We start from the raw sequence: 17,770 nt of genomic DNA, 5'->3' as shown, positions 1-17,770 counted from the left end.
ACGCAACATGTTGGCTTGTAGATCTCCTATTTTCTCTATCTAATGTACAACATTAACATTGTACAGTACGTATATAGAGTTGCCCGATAGGAAAATGTATCCTCATCATAATTCGATTTTATTCAGTTATGCTGACACGAGAAAGTTCTAATCTTCTAGAAGATTATACACTTTGTAAAAAGTCTTTTTTGTTGTGTGTTTTTCTTTGTCAACAGAGAACCAACCAAGCCACAGAATACGGTGAAGTACTTGGTCTACGAAGATTGCCTGCTCGACCTTTTCCGTATATGCCCCACCTGCTCAAGTGTCTGCAAGGTGCAGACCTTTGTAAAAGGAACATTCCTTACCGTGACCCAGAGGTGCAGCCACGTGTTATGTGAATACACCAGAAAATGGAAGAGTCCACTGTTACGCAGCACTCCAGCAGGGAATCTGCAGCTATCAGCGGCTGTGTACTTTACAGGCTCTTCTTTTCTCCAGACAAACAAGGTTGGTAAAGAATAATGGCATCATCTAAAGTGTGTCTTCTCCCACTGCTTTATGTTTTTTTTGTTTTTAACTTGAGGTGGGCATAGATTATTTTTTTTAATCTAGATTAATCTATCTGCAATCCTGGAGTTAATCTAGATTAATCTAGATTAAAATGGCTCATTTGAAGTCTGCCGAAGGCATTCAAAATATGCGTGTTCTACCCAAATAATGACCAGAAGTAAGTCCTTACTTTTTCTTTCCTCCTTACGTTTCTCAGGCCAGGTGGCCCATAGGGAGGTTTCCTGTTAGTAAACATGAGAGGAATATGACCGCGCAGCTGCGGGGGAAGCCTATGGGTGCGTTTGGAAATTACGCACCGGAGCACACTCGCCTATTAGTTTGTATTGGCCAGTGCGCTCACTGCCGCTCAGGGCTGTATTTTCGAACGCGCCTTCCCCCCAGGCATGCGCAGATTGCGCATTCTGCTCTGTGATGACGTCGCGCGGAAATCCGTCTATTACACCATAAGCCCATCTCCCGTTTCCAAAATGCATCACAGACTGTTTGAAAAAGCTGTTTTGCTATGATAATTGGTAATGAAATATCAAATAATGTTCAATAAGATGTACTTGTGTTTAATAAATTGTTTTTATTTATTCAGAACACAAATAATGTCACCAGTACAGTCAGTGAGAGTAGCTATGTGACATGGCTTGACTCAATCAGTCCAATCTCTACTTCTCCTTCTTCCACCAGTCACTCAGGCAGACCAGCTTGTTCACATTGGCTGGTGACAAACTAGCCCTCTTCTTCTGTACAATATGGCCTGATAAAGAGAACAGTCTCTCGCATGGGACAGTTGAGGCAGGGGTCCCCAAGTACTTCAGGGCAATGTGGGCCAGCTTACCATACACAGCAGTGTGGTCTGACCACCACTTCAGTGGACACTGATCCAAGCTGGCACTTGGCTCTACCTTGTACCTCTCCACAGCATTTTGTACTGGTGTGTCGTCATCCGACTCCGACTCAGATCCCATCAGTAGAAGGGCTGTTTTCTTTTTAGGTGGCTCAGGGTTCTCCTCCCTCGGCGGCTGCGGAGCAGGTTCTTCTCCCTTCACCAACTCACTCAGTTTTACCCACACTGGCGCCCTCTCTTCTTTGGGCAGGCATTTGAGGTCTTTAAATCGTGGATCGACAGCAGTAGCCACCTTTGATGAACAAAAAAATAATAATTAATAATTGATTGATGAAAAAAGTAACTTTGCAAATCCAACCACCATATTTCTTCATGACTCATTCATCTATCCATTGATCAATCTACTGGCTTAACAGTCTATAATGGTCAGACAATACAGTTATTTTCTGGTCAGTCTCACATACCTTCAGCCATTCCAGGTTTGTTTTCTCCCTCCGCTGGTTGAGGTCCTTGGTGAAGGCATTCTTGAATCGCACGATGTAAGCAGGATCATCATCTGAGATCTTCATTGCGTGCTGGAGGTGGCGCAGGGCAGGTAGAACCACAGAGCAGGATACATACTTTTCCCCACCAAGGAGCTCAGTGATGTACCTACACACACACACACACAAAATATGGCTAATTCATTTAACTCAGATTACACTTTTTTAAAGTTCTGAATCTCACACACACATACTCTCACACACAGGCCCCTTTTCCACCGGGGTTGAACCGGTTCAGGTCTTTAAAAAATAGCAGATATACAAGCTCATAGCATGGCACTCGGTGCGCTATGAGTTCTTTTTTAAAGAACTGAACAGGTTCAACCCCGGTGGAAACATGGCCGGCCACACACACACACACACACACACACACACACACACACACACACACACACACACACACCCCTTTTAACTAAGATTACACTTTTTTAAGTTCTGACTTCTGAATCATTTACACATTTAAGGGCATGCATTTCTTAATAATTATAATAATTATATAATTATTATATATATTATATATTATTATAATAAATAATAATAATTAAATAATTATAATAATTATACAAAGTGACTTTTCAAAGAAGTTGTATGCCAATTTAAGAACACGCTATCTTTGTAGACCATACCTGCATGGCTCCAGCAGTATCTCCAGCTTTGCCAACTTCTCATATTCAGCATCTGTTGGGAGGACCAGCTTGTGTTTCTGCTGGGCCAGCATTGCGTGCACTGGGACTCTGTTGCGCCTCAAACGCTTGATCATCTCGAGGGTGGAATTCCAACGTGTTGGAACATCTTGCACGAGTGACTCTGCCTCTTGTTGATTGGATGCTTGCTGGACATTCAGCTCATCTGAGTTGGCCGGACTGTGTTTGAAATGTCCGACCACTTTTCGACACTTGGCCAGGACACCATCAAAACCACTATCCCGAAGTGACATTACAATGGCCCTCTGTATAAGGTGCGCAACGCAGGGCATGTGCTCGAATGGCAGTATCCTCCCTGCTGCTATCATGTTGGGAGCGCTGTCTGTCCCAATGGTGGTGATTTTGTCGGTTATCCCCCACTGATTAGCGACGTCCAGAAACTGCCTGGCACACGCTTCTGCAAAGTGGCGCTCCTCTGTTTTAATCACACCTAAATTTAGGACAGAGAAAGTAGATCAGAATAAGTTTGCTAGTAGTAGTCAACTAAAAATCAGCAGGCTGGCAGGGGTCTTCAACGTTTTCAGGCCAAGGACCCCCTAGCTGAGGGAGAGATAAAGCAGGGACCCCCACTATATCGTATACACTTGTGTTTCAGATTCAACATTTGTTGTTTACGTGGTCTGCTCTTTTCCCCCTCTACTACACATATGCCTCTTTGCCAAAAATAGCAGATCTACAAGCTCACTGTGGGCTTGTAGATATGCTATTTTTGGCTAAAGTTCTCCTCAGAAAAGTGATGCTAGGGTTCAAGTGGTTAAGGTAAAATAAGAAATCCTATCACAAAGATTTGGCGGACCCCCTGTTGTAACTCTGAGGACCCCCTAGGGGTCCCGGACCCCCTGTTGAAGACCCCTTGTCTACAGCAAACGTAGCTAATGTTGTTGGCCAGTGGTAAAATTAATCAATCGATCCCTGATAACGTTAGCTAAAGCTGTGTAAATGTTAACCAACTTCACCGTGGTAAATTAAATAAATTAAATTACATAAACGTACCCAAGGCGAACGAGTGAAGTTCCCAGCTGACATCGATGAAGTGTACAGTAACGCCTAGGTAGTTATCGTTGCTGACAGATGTCCGATGGTCCCCAGTCAGTGCTACACACGCCCCCTTCCAACTTCTCCTCTTTCACGGCTTTCTCTGTTGCGTGTTGGTCATGGATTCTCCTCATGATAGTTCGCCTCGCAGGTAGTTTGTAACCCGGGTCGCCTGTTGCCGCCCGGAGAAGAAGCTCGAGTCCATCATCTTCCACCACGCTTATAGGCCGGCAATTGATTGCAATCCACTGGGCTAGGAGGTTAGTTAGCTTGGCTGATAAAGCTGTGCTGATGGGCTTGCCTCGGTTGCACTCAAACATTGTAGTTTGACGAGCACTTTTCCCCGGAGCAGCAGTGCTTGGCCCGGCGGCGGCAGCACCTTCCTTGCTAAGATCAATTTGATGCTTTTTGCTTAGGTGATATTTCAGACTCGAGGAACTCCTACAGTAAGCCATTTCAGCTTTGCACAAAGTGCAAATCACCTTGGTCTTGTCGAGGTTTCCATTGGGAAGCTTTTTGTAAATAAAATTGCCCTGAAGCAAACCCGGCTTCACACTGCTCACAGCGTCCTCCATTGTCACGCAGCTGATGTTTGTTATGGTAATTTTTCACCCATGACCCGCACCGCTCGGACTTGTTAACGCCCCCCCCCCCCCCCCCCCCCCCCCCCCCCCCACACACACACACACACACACACACACACACACACACACACACACACACACACACACACACACACACACACAGACAGACAGACAGACAGACAGACAGACAGACAGACAGACAGACAGACACACACACACACACAGACACAGAGTAATTCGTAATTCATCAGCTAATGTATTTGGCTCCCAGACCCAACTTTGAGAATAGATTAACGGCGGTAATTTTTTTTATCGCGCGATATGAGTCGCGCGTTAACTTAGCCCGGTAACGGCGTTAACGGCCCAGCCTTATTTTTAACAGATACATCTGAATTACTATAGGTCAGTGCTACAGAGGGATGTGGTATGAACACTGTTACAGTTACATTCTTATTTGACATTACAGGTGCTCAATGCAATGAACGTGAGAACCTTCAGCAGAATGTCACATCGCAATCATGTGGACAAGTACATTATGCCTTCTGTTCTACATAAATGGCGGACACACCAGGCGGACTTGCTTGAGGGACTTAAACGGAGGGCAACAGTATCTCTTGGTGGAGACATGAGAGCTGACAGCCCAGGCCACTGCGCGAAGTACGGCTCTTACTCCATGATGGATCTCAACACTAACAACATCGTTGATATCCAGCTGGTACAGGTACTGTAAATAGATTGTGAAACTAGAAAATGTGATCAGTAGAGCACAGAACTTCACCAATGAGGCAGATCTGTTATTCACGTGTGTGTGTGTGTGTGTGTGTGTGTGTGTGTGTGTGTGTGTGTGTGTGTGTGTGTGTGTGTGTGCGCGCGTTTATGATACACAGAGCAATGAAGTAAAGAGCAGTGTCCACATGGAGAAGGAAGGGCTGATCCGGAGTCTAAAATACCTTCACAAAGCTGGCGTCAAGGTGGATTGCCTGGTGACAGACCGACACAACCAGGTTCAGAAGTTCATGAAGGAACAGAAATCTGAGATTACCCACTATTACGATGTGTGGCATTTATGTAAAGGTAGGATATTACGGGAAATGTTGTTTATTGATCATTTGTAGCACCGCTACAGTTGTGCAACAACCACCCTATAAAATATTTTACATATTTTCTAGCTGTTCACAGCTCTTACCAAGAAGTTGGTTGCCATCTCAAAGTTGAAGGAGTGCACTAAAGTAAACTTGTGGAAGCAGAGCGTGAAGAATCACCTCTACTGGTCAGCATCTGGTTCGTCCAGTGGAGAGGAAACAGTTGCAAAGTGGACTTCTGTCATCAACCACATCACCAATGTTCATGTCCATGACAATCCACACTTCCCCATGTGCCTCCATCCCCCCTCCACTGACAAAAACAAGTGGCTGAAGCCTGGTATGACTCTTCAATAGCAAACTCTTGTCATTTGAATCCTGTAATATACTCTCAAGATGCAATCCACTGAAAATATTTGATATAGTATACTCTTTCCCCCTGTAGCATCAAAGGCCGTCTTCAAGCTGAAGACGGCATTTACAAATAAACGTGTTCTGGGTGATGTGAAGAAGCTGAGTCCTCTCTACCAGACATCTGCCTTGGAGGGGTTCCACAGTGTGATCCTGCGGTTTGCACCGAAAAATGTGGTCTTTTCCTACCTAGGAATGCTTTGCAGGTAAATTATATTGTAATCATGTTGTCTATATCGTGTTGCAATATTATGCAAATGATAACATTCATAATATCAGCGACTGAGTATTTACAAAAGTGCTGTATAAATTGTATGTATGTATTATTACAATGAAAAGAAGGAAGTCTGCACACTGTTCTCAAGCAAATATAAGAGAGAGAGAGATTTTTTTTATTTGCCAGATGAAGACCTAGAAGGTCGAAATGTTGCAAAATAAAAAGTGAGTTTCTTGGAGCTTGAGAACAGTGTGCGGGCTTCCTTCTTTTCATTGATTCTTCCCTTGATGTCCAGCACCTGGCCTAAATGCAGGCGTGGGATGTGCACACAATCCTCTCTTTGAACTGTATTACAATGCCATTTCATTTGTAAATATTGTGCATCTGCTGCCTTCTTACATGCTAGTGCCAGTATGTAAAAATACCATCTTCTAGCCATCTACAAACTATCTTGGGTTCATCCCATTCTTCTAATTTCAGGCTTTACCTGGCCGCATTGCATTTCAATGAAAATGCTGGACGTCTCCAAGCGATCACTGCAGCAGGAGCTCCGCGGTACAGCATACGGTTTCCCAAGGCCAAGAAAGGCGGCCATGTTGTCACCGCGGTTAAGACCAACTATACTACCGGTTAGTTACATGTAATTCTCAAGTTTCTGATTCAAGTTTTAATCTGCCTACCGTGGTCATCAGTCAAATTGTGCACCATAAATGTTCCAATTACATTGGAAACATTTGAGACCATATGAATTACTCAAACTACTGTACATGCTGTTGTGTTCTCTCCTGTATTGTAGAATATGTGACAGAGCTTACAGACCTCCTCTTTAATGAGGTCTTCCCCAACCCTGCACCTTTTGTGGCCAAGATGAAAGAGTTGCCTGTCCCTGGATTCCTGTGCTCACAGTACGAGCATCCTGAAAAGGCTGCTGCAGTTGCCGCCCATCTGTCCCGGTTCATCCGCCCAGAGCCAGAGTCAATAGAGCCAACGCCTGGTGGTGACCCAACACCCGTCTAATCCCTTTCCCAGTCACCCTCTTTCTGCCACAGGGTTGTCCAGATTTCACACCAGTGCAGCTGTCAATTTTACACATACACACCTTAGCTGTTTGGGCGCAAATAAATCAGTGCTATTGAACAGTCTTTTAAGTCTGTGTGTGTTTTTACAAACATTGAACCAATTAAAAGTATTAAAAGTTCTTTGGACTAAACCTCCTGAGGATCCTTTGGAAACTGACGGTCAAACAACCTAACTCAGGTTTCTTTGTCATTCTAATCAATGATGGACATAATTATTTCCACATCACTGGTCAAAAACCTCCTAACTCCACTTGAGCTGTATTTGGGTAAAGTGATGATAATATAAGGACACATGCAAGTATCTGACAATGTATAAAGTCACCATACCAACTTTGAGGCAGTGTTGTGTTAAAAATGTTTTCATTTCCTGAAATATACATTTTGGACATAGTTGGCTTCTGCCCGACAGCAGAGATATTCTGCCTGCTTCTGTGCTCCTGAGCATTTGCTCTTACAAAAGGGTGTGTGCAAAAATGTCATCACTAAAACAATTATTGTAAAAGCTGTCTAACAATTCTATGACATATATTATAGTTGTATGGAATGACAGAATAACTGTGTACATAAACATCCAGAACATAGTAATGAAAATATTGTTTATTTAACCCATTAAAACTGGGAAAGCATCTGTCATTTTATACTTTAGCTATATAAACATAAGTTTTCTCAGAAAACGTGTAGGATTTAGAACAGTGGTTGTCAAAAATAGATCTACAAGCTCACAGCGTGTCACTTTGAGCCAAGCTGCAAGCTTGTACATCTGCTATTTTTGAATACCTTAGTATAAGTCTTTGAACATTTTCTTCATAAATATTCTCCTGAGGGTCCCTGGCACAAAACATTTTCAAATGGGGGATCCGCGGCCAAATACATATCATTTTGGGGTCCTTGTAGACTCAGATTAAATGGCAGGCCTAAATCCAGTGTATTCCGAATCTTCGTCAGGGTACTCTTCGTGTATCCGTTGCACAACACAGGAAGGCAAGATTCTCCGGTCCTTCGGTTTCAGGGGTCCCCAGACCCAGGACACAAAGGATCTGTAGGCCAGGTAGCGAGCACGCCTGTAATGACAAAATAACAATGAATGAAATGTGACCTTTTGTGCTGTTTTCTCTCCCTGCCTGAGGGTGGTGCTATTAACCCTGTTTGGTGATTGAACTGGAGACTCATGGCGCCAACTTCAAAGTGAACATCTGCTAATGCCAGTTTCATCTATTTTTCCTGGTTGTCAATCAGACTGCTGTACTGCCATTTAATCACCAACTTTAGTGTTAATTTACTAGTCTCTGTTGTTCTTGAGCATATCTTCTGTCACCTATACTGTACTGTAAATGGAGGGCCTTGAAATAACAAAGGGGTATATGGGTATATGGAATGGTCAAGGCAATGCAATATAAAGCAGGACTGGACAGCATTTTCATTGAATGTCTATGACCATACAGCTATCATAATCCTTGAGTGATACTGTAACATTGTGAATCCTTCCATAGTTTATTTTTTAATAGTGATTATATATAATATAATATGTGGTTCTAAATCTTACCCGTTTTTGAAGGGCATGTGTGCCACTGCCATTTGATAAACAAATGCAATTTATCTACATTCCAAATAAATAAATATTGGTCTAACTTACTCAAATCTCTCCTTCTCCGGCAGTGGGCCATGGTCTGCCTGGTAAATGTTGAGGGCATTCTGCAGGGAGTATGGGTTCAAGCAGACAGGCTCAATTCCTGGATGGAGAGTCATGCACTCCAGCTCTTCTCGAAAAGAGGCATTAATGGGCATTTTTGGGCATTTACAGTTGCTCAGTAAACCCGCAGTTTGCTGGTGTTTTTGTACGTAATTGGAAATTTACAGTTGAAAATGTTTACTGTGAAATTCGTCTATATACTTTGGAAATCAGTGATTTACCGTTCCTCTGCCAGACAAAGACCCAGCAGGAGACTGGCCATTTCCTTTGACATCCAAATTCAGTCTTTGTTTAAAGAGGGGGTCTCTCTCTCCCTCTCCCCATTACCAAAGCAAAAATGGAACAAAACAAAACTATACTTTTCAATGTTTTTGTTAAGGGCTTAAAAAAGGGCTTCATTTGTTAATCTTTTTTTTTTCTTTCTTTTTTTCTAAGTGAATAAGAATATTTCCCATATCTGTGTTTAACAACACTGTCATCAGTGTATTTTTCAGACATGTCAAACTCTCTGTAGGCCTACTTAGTAAAGTTGAGCCCAGGCTCTGTACTTGGTCTGCTCTTTTCCCCTCTACCTCTTCTTAAGTTCCCCTCAGAATATAGGGATATTAGGGTTCATGTGGTTAATGTAAATACAAGAAAAAGGTCCTATCACGCAAAGATTTGGAGACCCCCCTGTAGTAACTCTGAGAGCCACCCAGGGGTCCCCGACCCCCTGTTGAAGACCCCTGCTCTACAGGGGAAGACTTGATATCTACACTACAGAAAACATTCAGTTGGACATTAAACACACACACACACACACACACACACACACACACACACACACACACACACACACACACACACACACACACACACACACACACACACACAGCTGACATTAATTAGTGCTGTTGATTGCTATGTGGTCAAATGCGAGCCAACGAGCCATCGTTAACCAGCTAGTGTTACACAGCTGACTGCCAATATGAGCATTTCTGTTGAAAACGCATCACTGACAGGCTGATGAAGGCTATACATAGACTAGATAAAATAAATAGAATATACCAAGTTACTATCAGAACCTAGTAACAATCAGAACCAAAGAAAGACACTTTCCCAGCTAGCAGATCGGCGTTGCAACCGACGTCAGGCCGGCCTGGACAGAGCGGGCCCCGCCGAGCGGAGGCTCACCCTCCTCACGCCCTCCTCACGCCGGAGATGTCTCGCTCACCGAAATGTCCGGCGGAGTAGCATTTTAGAAGAGTCTGCGGCGGTCTGCAGCCAGCGTCACGACGTCCTGACGCTGTTAATGCCACGCTTTGAATTTTCCCTATACATTCCCTATACATCTGACCATTGGTTCTCAAAGTGGGGTCCAGGGACCACCATGGGTCTTGAGGGAGTTCCAGGGGGTCCCCAGCTAAATGATAGGAAGGAACCAAATGGACCCTTATGGGTCTGTAAGTAAAAGTGTACATGGAACCAAATGGACCCGTGAAAAGTGTACGTTATACGTGTTTCAGAGTTAAATTAACCATGATTTTAATTAAAGATAAAGATTAATTTGGGTCCCAAAGATAGAAATGCCATTGGACTGGGGTCCCTGAAATTAAACTGGGTGAACTGCTATCATCACTGCTATCACTTCATTTTCACTGCTATCACAGCACAGAAATAATCCAAATATACAAATTCAACACCATTAAAAAAGTGAAACGTAAAACTATTTATATAAACTCTGTCTGTCTGTCTGCCTGTCTGGCTGTATGGGTCTGTAAAGCTATATTTTTGCTACAGTCGTATGACAGTTGCACAAATAAAAAATAAGAACATTTTGGCAGCTTCCCTGCTGTATCTGAGTATGCTGACCCCTGATGTACATGAAATAATGCAGTAAAGACTTTTTTTCTCTTTTTTTTATTAGAAAAAGGCACAGAGATAATCCAAATATACAAATGACATTATCAAAAAAGTGAACAAGTAAAACTATAAAAAAAAGTTGTCCAAATTAAACACTATCAAAAAAGTCAACAAGTAAAACTATAACATTTTTTTTTGTGCCATTTCCCCCCCTAAACCTGAAGCCATTTGTAATCGTGTATATTAATGTTATTTAGTGTTCAAAACAAAATAAGGTGACCTCAGTAATAATACTGATAATAGTACTACTGAATAATTCCAAGGATTAATTGCTCCTCAGTTGTTGTTTTTTTTAGCTTTGTTGTTTTTATTATTCTTATTCTGTTGCTATTATATTTATTCCTTGCATTGTTAATTCTAATTTAGAGTTGATGTATTTGCTTATTTAAAACAAAATATATATAATGAAGTGTCTTATTATTATCAATATCATTATTATTATTACCCTTATTATTATTATTATTATTATTATTATTATTATTATTATTATTATCAAGTTGTATAATTCATTATTAGCACTAAACATACTTTATTTAGGCCTTACAGCAGGAACTCAATATACTCCAGTTCAGTAGGTGGCGATATACACCGGATATACGCAACGGACGCTTACATCAAATCAATGACCAGTGTTGCCATATTTTGCGAGAGAAATAAGCAGCCAGGTCTATGAAAACAAGCCCAAAACTGTGTATTGCTGGCTATAGTCATGTGGTGACTATAGGCCACATGGCCTAGATATGTATGTGTATATATATATTGAAAATAGCCGATGTACAAGCTCACAACGCGTCTTCAAACAAACCCAAAGTCGCTTATAATAAGCAGACATGGCAACACTACAGCTCCATTCCTTGAGCAACGGTAGGACATCCGGTTGCTTCTGCGTCGTCCCTTCTCTTTCTCCTCTATGCTTCTCGACAGAGGGAAAACATACCGCTGATATATCTATCCTTTTCCTCCGGGGAAATATCATTTAAAGGTTAGTGTATTAGCCTACTATTTTTTTTTGTATCTGTGTGGATGTATGCCTGCTGTGTGTTGTCTAAATATCTCGTTTTACAAATGTTTGACTGTTTCATTGTGTACATGTTAGCGTGCTAGCTTGGCTAGCCTACTGTAGCTAACTGACTAGACTTTTCTTGCTACCCACATTACTTTTAATCACGTCACAGAGTTATGATACTAACTGTTGATCGATGGATTGGTAGGTGAATCTGTGTTATGGATACTTGTACTTATTTTATTTATATAGATCGCCGAGCTCATGTTAGCTGAAGGCTAGAATAAGGCAGAATTAAGCTTACACACACACACACACACACACACACACACACACACACACACACACACACACACGGCTGCTAATTTTCTTAATTATTTTGCTTTAGATTAAATGAACTGGCTGCTGAAAATAGCCAATCTACAATCTTATGCCACAGCCGAAATCTTAAATGTATTTTTTCCTTCTCTTTTCTTTCTCTCTACAGCATAACCTCCAGGTTAGCATCATGGAACCCAGCTGTTCCATTTTGGACAAGAGGAGTTCTCCTCAGGTATGAAGGCAACAATTATATATTTTCATCGTGGAGTTCTGATGTTGCTGAGCCTTTACATAAAATAAAACAACAAACATGACTTTATTAAACACTGGTTAGCAGCTAAATGCAGGCCCCAGAAAATGTTAAGACCCTGCATTGATATTAGTATGTTACTGTTTGTAGTTTTTTCCTGCGATGGAGCATGATACGGCTTTGATTGTGTCTAACCCTTCTCTTTTTCTTTTTAATTTTCTTTCTTTCTCAGATGTTTCTGCTCGTCATTTCCTGCGTCACAGCAGTGGGGATGAAGAGATCGGGAGCATCTGTGATGACCAAGCTTATAAAACCATGGTAGGTTTAACATGAGTCTAGAAGTAATGTACAGCATAAAGTAGAGCCTGACTAAAAAAACAAAAACTGTTTGATTACTTACACACTATCCCTGTGTCTGTATGTTCCAGACGCAGCGCTGTTTGACCTGGTGAGGGCAGTGACCACATTCAAGAACCTCTTGGACCTCACGTTTTGCAATGTAAGGGTGTGACTACACAGTTATCCAAAATAGCCAATCTACAAGCTCACAGCACGCCACATTTATTTTACCATAAATCCCTGAAACCTCTCTATGTCATGATAGTTGAAAATTATGTGAAAATGGTGTTGGTGTGGAAATTTAGTGAGGCATTGGAAGAGGGGAACTGATCAATGTATCAAGGGTTTCTACACACTGAGTTAAATTAACATACATTTCACTATATAAATTGGGGTCTCAGAGATAGCCATGCCATTAACAGGGTCTGTAGACCTGATGCATGTTAAATTGGGGGTCCTTATTATTAAAACCAACACCCCCGTTGTCTAATTTATTTCCTTTCTCTCCCTCTCAGTTGGCGTTCGTTGGGTGGCTCACGTGACGCGTTCCACATGAAGGAACTGCATTGGCTTTGGAAGAAGAGGCGGGCGACAGACACCAGCACACAGAACCCAAAATTGAATTAAATGAACAGTGGCCCATTTTGTATTCATTCCAGTAGCTTTGATATGGCTCTGAGTCTGTGGCATGTTAACTAGAAACACATACAGTACACCAGGACAAACTACAGCGGTAACACATGGAATCAAAATGGACCTTTACATGTCTGAGCGTCTGTGTACAGATAGAACCAAATGGACCCTTACAGGTCTGCAAGAGTACAAATGGACCTGCCCTGCCAAGGTAAAGAGCAGTAACTAAGTTTTTGGACACGCCGACTTATTTGAGTATCCCAAAGGTCAAATTAGCCTTTGTGATTTTGGGGGATAAACAATTACCTCAAGAACAGATGCACAATTAGTGTAATATCACTTATATGCCGATATCTCATTTGGCTGACCAGTTGAATCACTTTTAAACCCATTTTTCAGTGATTTTTGATTTCGTAGTTACTGCTCTTTACCTTGGCAGGGCAGCATAGATCTCCTATTTTTTTAACATTCTTATGCATTTTTTACTTGACATTCTGCTCAATGGGTATGTTTACTTTTGTCCAGTAGCTTTGATATGGCTCTGAGTCTGTAGCATGTTAACTAGAAACACATACACCAGTAACACATGGAACCAAAATGGACTTTGCATGTCTGAAAGTCTGTGTACAGATGAAACCAAATGGACCCTTACAGGTCTGCAACTCTGAGTGTACAAATGGACCATAGATCTCCTATTATTTTTTATATTCTTATGCATTTTTTACTTGACATTCTGCTCAATGGGTATGTTTACTTTTGTTACTTTAAGTAGGCTATTGATTACCAGTCTGACTTCACACATATTATTACAGCATTGATACTTTTATGTGGAATACTTTTCTCACTGTCTGCCATTTTAAAGTGATACATTTGTATTTTAGGATTATTATTTCTGTGCCTTCCTTTTCTAATAAATACCATAACAATGGAGTTAATGTCTGTGCTGCATTATTTCATGTAGGCCATGTATTTTATGCATTATGTCATGTTCTTAGACATATACTTAGAGATACAGGGGAACTGTGTGATGGGGACCTTATTCTGTATTGCTACTTGACATGTTTAGAAACCTCAAATGCGGGGGGTGTAACAATGGCCGCTAAATATAGGGGATGAAAGGGAGGAGGGGGGATTCCCAAAGGGAGGGAGGGAGGGAGGGGGGGGGGGGTATATACAGCATATTATATGACGGCGCTACGCTACCCGGCCGCTATCGACGAACGCCACGGTTGGCGTTCACCGCCGGAGTGAGGCTGATTAGCGGCTCGGCGTGACGCGCGGCTCACGCTGATCAAGGACGCCGAGTGGACGCGGCGTGTCCCGCCCGGCGGACGCCCCGGTCGGCGTGGCGTGGGGACGGCCTCACGCCAGAAATGAGCGATATTTTGCTAGCTGGGTTAATAGATTATAGTTCCTTTAACCAAACCATCTGATCAGTTTAAGGTTAAGAGTAAAGGAATAACATCTGAAAGAGAGTCAATCAAAAGTAAGCCCTGGGCCGTGCTCAGTGCTGTATTTCCGAACGCACCCCTAGTATCTGTCTGCAGTGTTGCCTGGTCTGATTATTATAAGCCACATTGGGCTAATTTTTCTGAAGTTGCTTGTAAATAATGGTAGAACGGTTGTGAGCTTGTAGATCGTCTATTTTCAAATAGCTAACATTTATAAATATGCACATTGTTTAATGGACGACATATATAGCTTTGAAGTGCTCGTGTGGCCTTTTATAGTCGCTTCTTTTAGGCTTGTTTTCATAGACCTGTTTGCTTATTTCTCTCGCAAAGTCTGGCAACACCGCTGTTGAAGCAGCAGCAGTCTCCAGTCTCACTGTGAGGATTTTACACAGAGAGCTGCGCGTTTCGCTCAACTCCAATCCATTGCCGTCTGTGCGCTGCCGTGTGCGCTCTTACAGGTGGTTGTTTGGTGTTATAATAATTTATAACTTGTTTGTAAAATTCAAAGTTTAGAAGATAGATTCGAGAAGATCGAGCAGTTGCATGGTGCTGCTACTACTGCTGCTGAGAATGCCACTGATTCTACACTGCCCGCAAAAAGGATTAAAAGAGCAAAGAATTCAAAGCTTGCGGTAAGTGAAATTATGTCTGCAAATAGGGGCTGTGTGTGTCCACCTAAGGCGAGAATGCCTTTATGCTTTTATAGTCCAACTAACTTTGTGAATCTTTCTGTTTGCAGGAGGCGGTGAGACGTCTACACAACTCTGAAAACAATGCCATGAGACTTGATCCAAAAGAAAGGTACGTTTTTTTTGTTGTATCACTGTGTAATTTACCCCAGCTAAGTAATAACAATACATAACATTTATATAGCGATTTTCTTAGTTTGTTGTAAAGTCGCTTTACAACAAAACAACAACTTTATTAGGAGATAAATACTTCTAAAAAGGAACCAGTAAGCTAAGGCAGAAACAGAGGTTTGAATTAGGGGGGAGGGGAAGGTGGGTTTTGACGCAGGCTTTGAATAGGGTGGGGTGGAGGTGTGAGCTTCGAATGGAGGGGGTTGGAGTCTGGAACTGATGGCAGTGTGTGCTGGAATAAACTAACATTCTGTCTTTTTATTTTCAGTATCAATTCTCCACATAATCTTGCAGTGATGACCCATATGTTGGATCAGGTCAGCATTGCTTTCCCCGACGAAGACCGTGACGTTATAACGGGTAAGAAATATATGCTACTTTTACTTAAGTAAAATATATAAGTACATCTTCCACCACTGGCTCCAGTAAAAGCTTAGACTTTTACAGGGGCCAGTTAAAAATTGCAGTCACATGTAGGTTCTCTGTTAGAGCAGTGTAGATGTGGAATTGTGTTGTTTGTGTAAACAACTAAATAGATCCTAATTGTGTTTTCCTTGTATTTCAGCGGCTTGCAGGACACACTTTGAGTCTCTGAGAAGAAGCCATCGCCTGGACCAGCCAGAGAATGCTGACCAGAAGAAAAAGCTGAATGCCTCAATGAAGACCCGACAGAGAAGATTGAGGGTAAGTTATACGGAACTGTTTGTAAGATGTTTTTTTGTTTTACATTCTGTGTTCCTGTAATAATGGTAATGTAATACATAATTTAATTGCTATTCTATGTTTTACAGTTGATGACCACCAGGACTGCATATCGCCAGGTGCTTCAGGAGAGGAAAGACAACAGAAGAGACCCGCGTTCCCTTCATCACCACCGCGTGCGGCGAGACACACTGGCACAGAACAGCTAATTTTTAGCTCTCTTACACTGTAACTGTTAAGTTGTCCAGTTTGGTGGAGGGACTCCAAAGAGAAGCATAGGCCGTTCGTTCAGCAAGACACTGCATGAGAGACAGAACTACAATTTTTTTTTTTTATTATTGTCCCCTTTGTGGGAGTTTTTTACAACTTCTGGGGGTCCCTGGAAAAAACATTTGGGGATGGGGAGATGGGGATTTTTTTTTTTTACTGTTTTAGAAGATATTTTTGAATAGCCAAAGTATACTGTATACTGTTTTTTTTAATCAATAAACACAATTTACCTGACTGAGATTGTTGCCTATTTGTTTTCAGAATCTTGTGTGTGTGTGTGTGTGTGTGTGTGTAATACACACACACACACACACACACACACACACACACACACACACACACACACACACACACACACACACACACACACACACACTGTGTATATAACTAAATAAATACATACAAATATTCATAAATAAATATATATATATATATATACATAAATAAAAATAAATAAATAAAATATATATATATATATATATATATATAAAATAAGGGAATAAGGGGGGGGGGCACCACCCCCCAGGTCCGTAGGAGGGGGGTCACCTTGTGAGCCCCCCCCCCCCACACACAATGTGACCCCCAAAATAAGGGAGGGATGCCCACCATGTCACAGCCAATCATAGGTGGCTTATTGCACATGCTCAGTAGCATTGCTCGAGATAGGGAGTTTACCGACTCACAAAACTTTGAGTTTTCCGAGTGGAAAACTCTTGTAAATTCTTGTAAATTCTCTGAATTTACATCTCATATTCATCGGTTTTCATAGCCGGAAACCTTGTTTTTTTGCAGTGTAATAAAATGAAAAATGACAAAATGACTAAAGCACTGTACCCGCTCACATATTAAATTGCATTTCTCATTTTCTTGTCTCTGTACAGAGCCTGATGATGTCAGGCTGGTTGGAGGAGCCAGTCACTGAACAGGTAGACTGGAGGTGAAACACCAGGGAGAGTGGAGACCAGTGATTGGTTGGTCTTGGAACCATCAGTCATCATCTGTAGTGTGTAGACAGCTGGACTGTGGCTCTGCTGTTCCCACCGAAAGTAGTTCTGGTTCTACAACTCAACCTGTTTGGAGGATTACATCTTCCTGTGTTGGAACTGAGTCTTCACTGAGGGAGTGTGGAACAATGATGTCTAGTTCTTCCACAGACAGACTGGAGGTGGTCTGTTCAGGTAATATAAATAACATAATATAAAACACATGAATGCTTACACATGTGTTCACTTCCACATCGGTCAATGTCTTAGTTGTTCAGCCTGTTGTCTCAGTCACTGCTGTAAGATTTACAATTATTGAGTC

The 17,770-nt window shown here is 41.9% G+C and overlaps 3 protein-coding genes across 3 annotated transcripts; 2 read left to right on the top strand and 1 right to left on the bottom strand.

Annotated features, from left to right (window-relative positions):
- Positions 1-1,205: 1,205 nt before the first annotated feature.
- Positions 1,206-4,243, bottom strand: LOC311053299 (E3 SUMO-protein ligase ZBED1-like; the record flags this gene model as incomplete). The annotated part of the gene is made up of 4 exons (XM_084068760.1): positions 1,206-1,679; positions 1,852-2,038; positions 2,556-3,063; positions 3,703-4,243. 4 exons carry the CDS (start codon positions 4,241-4,243, stop codon positions 1,206-1,208), a joined length of 1,710 nt encoding a protein of 569 aa, XP_083924886.1.
- A 634-nt stretch (positions 4,244-4,877) lies between these two features.
- LOC311053298 (uncharacterized protein) lies at positions 4,878-6,979 on the top strand (the record flags this gene model as incomplete). The annotated part of the gene is made up of 5 exons (XM_084068759.1): positions 4,878-4,973; positions 5,422-5,674; positions 5,780-5,951; positions 6,443-6,591; positions 6,759-6,979. The coding sequence occupies 5 exons, from the start codon at positions 4,878-4,880 to the stop codon at positions 6,977-6,979; spliced, it is 891 nt and encodes a 296-aa protein (XP_083924885.1).
- Positions 6,980-15,107: 8,128 nt separating this feature from the next.
- LOC311053297 (uncharacterized protein) lies at positions 15,108-17,406 on the top strand (the record flags this gene model as incomplete). The annotated part of the gene is made up of 6 exons (XM_084068758.1): positions 15,108-15,265; positions 15,373-15,434; positions 15,762-15,853; positions 16,059-16,177; positions 16,285-16,389; positions 17,347-17,406. The coding sequence occupies exons 2-6, from the start codon at positions 15,412-15,414 to the stop codon at positions 17,404-17,406; spliced, it is 399 nt and encodes a 132-aa protein (XP_083924884.1). The 5' UTR covers positions 15,108-15,265; positions 15,373-15,411.
- Between the last annotated feature and the right edge of the window lie 364 nt (positions 17,407-17,770).

The sequence above is a fragment of the Gymnoscopelus microlampas genome (genome assembly GCF_963454915.1).
Source record: "Gymnoscopelus microlampas genome assembly, chromosome: 10".
Classification (NCBI taxonomy): domain Eukaryota; kingdom Metazoa; phylum Chordata; class Actinopteri; order Myctophiformes; family Myctophidae; genus Gymnoscopelus; species Gymnoscopelus microlampas.
This window is presented reverse-complemented; position numbering and strand designations above follow the sequence as displayed.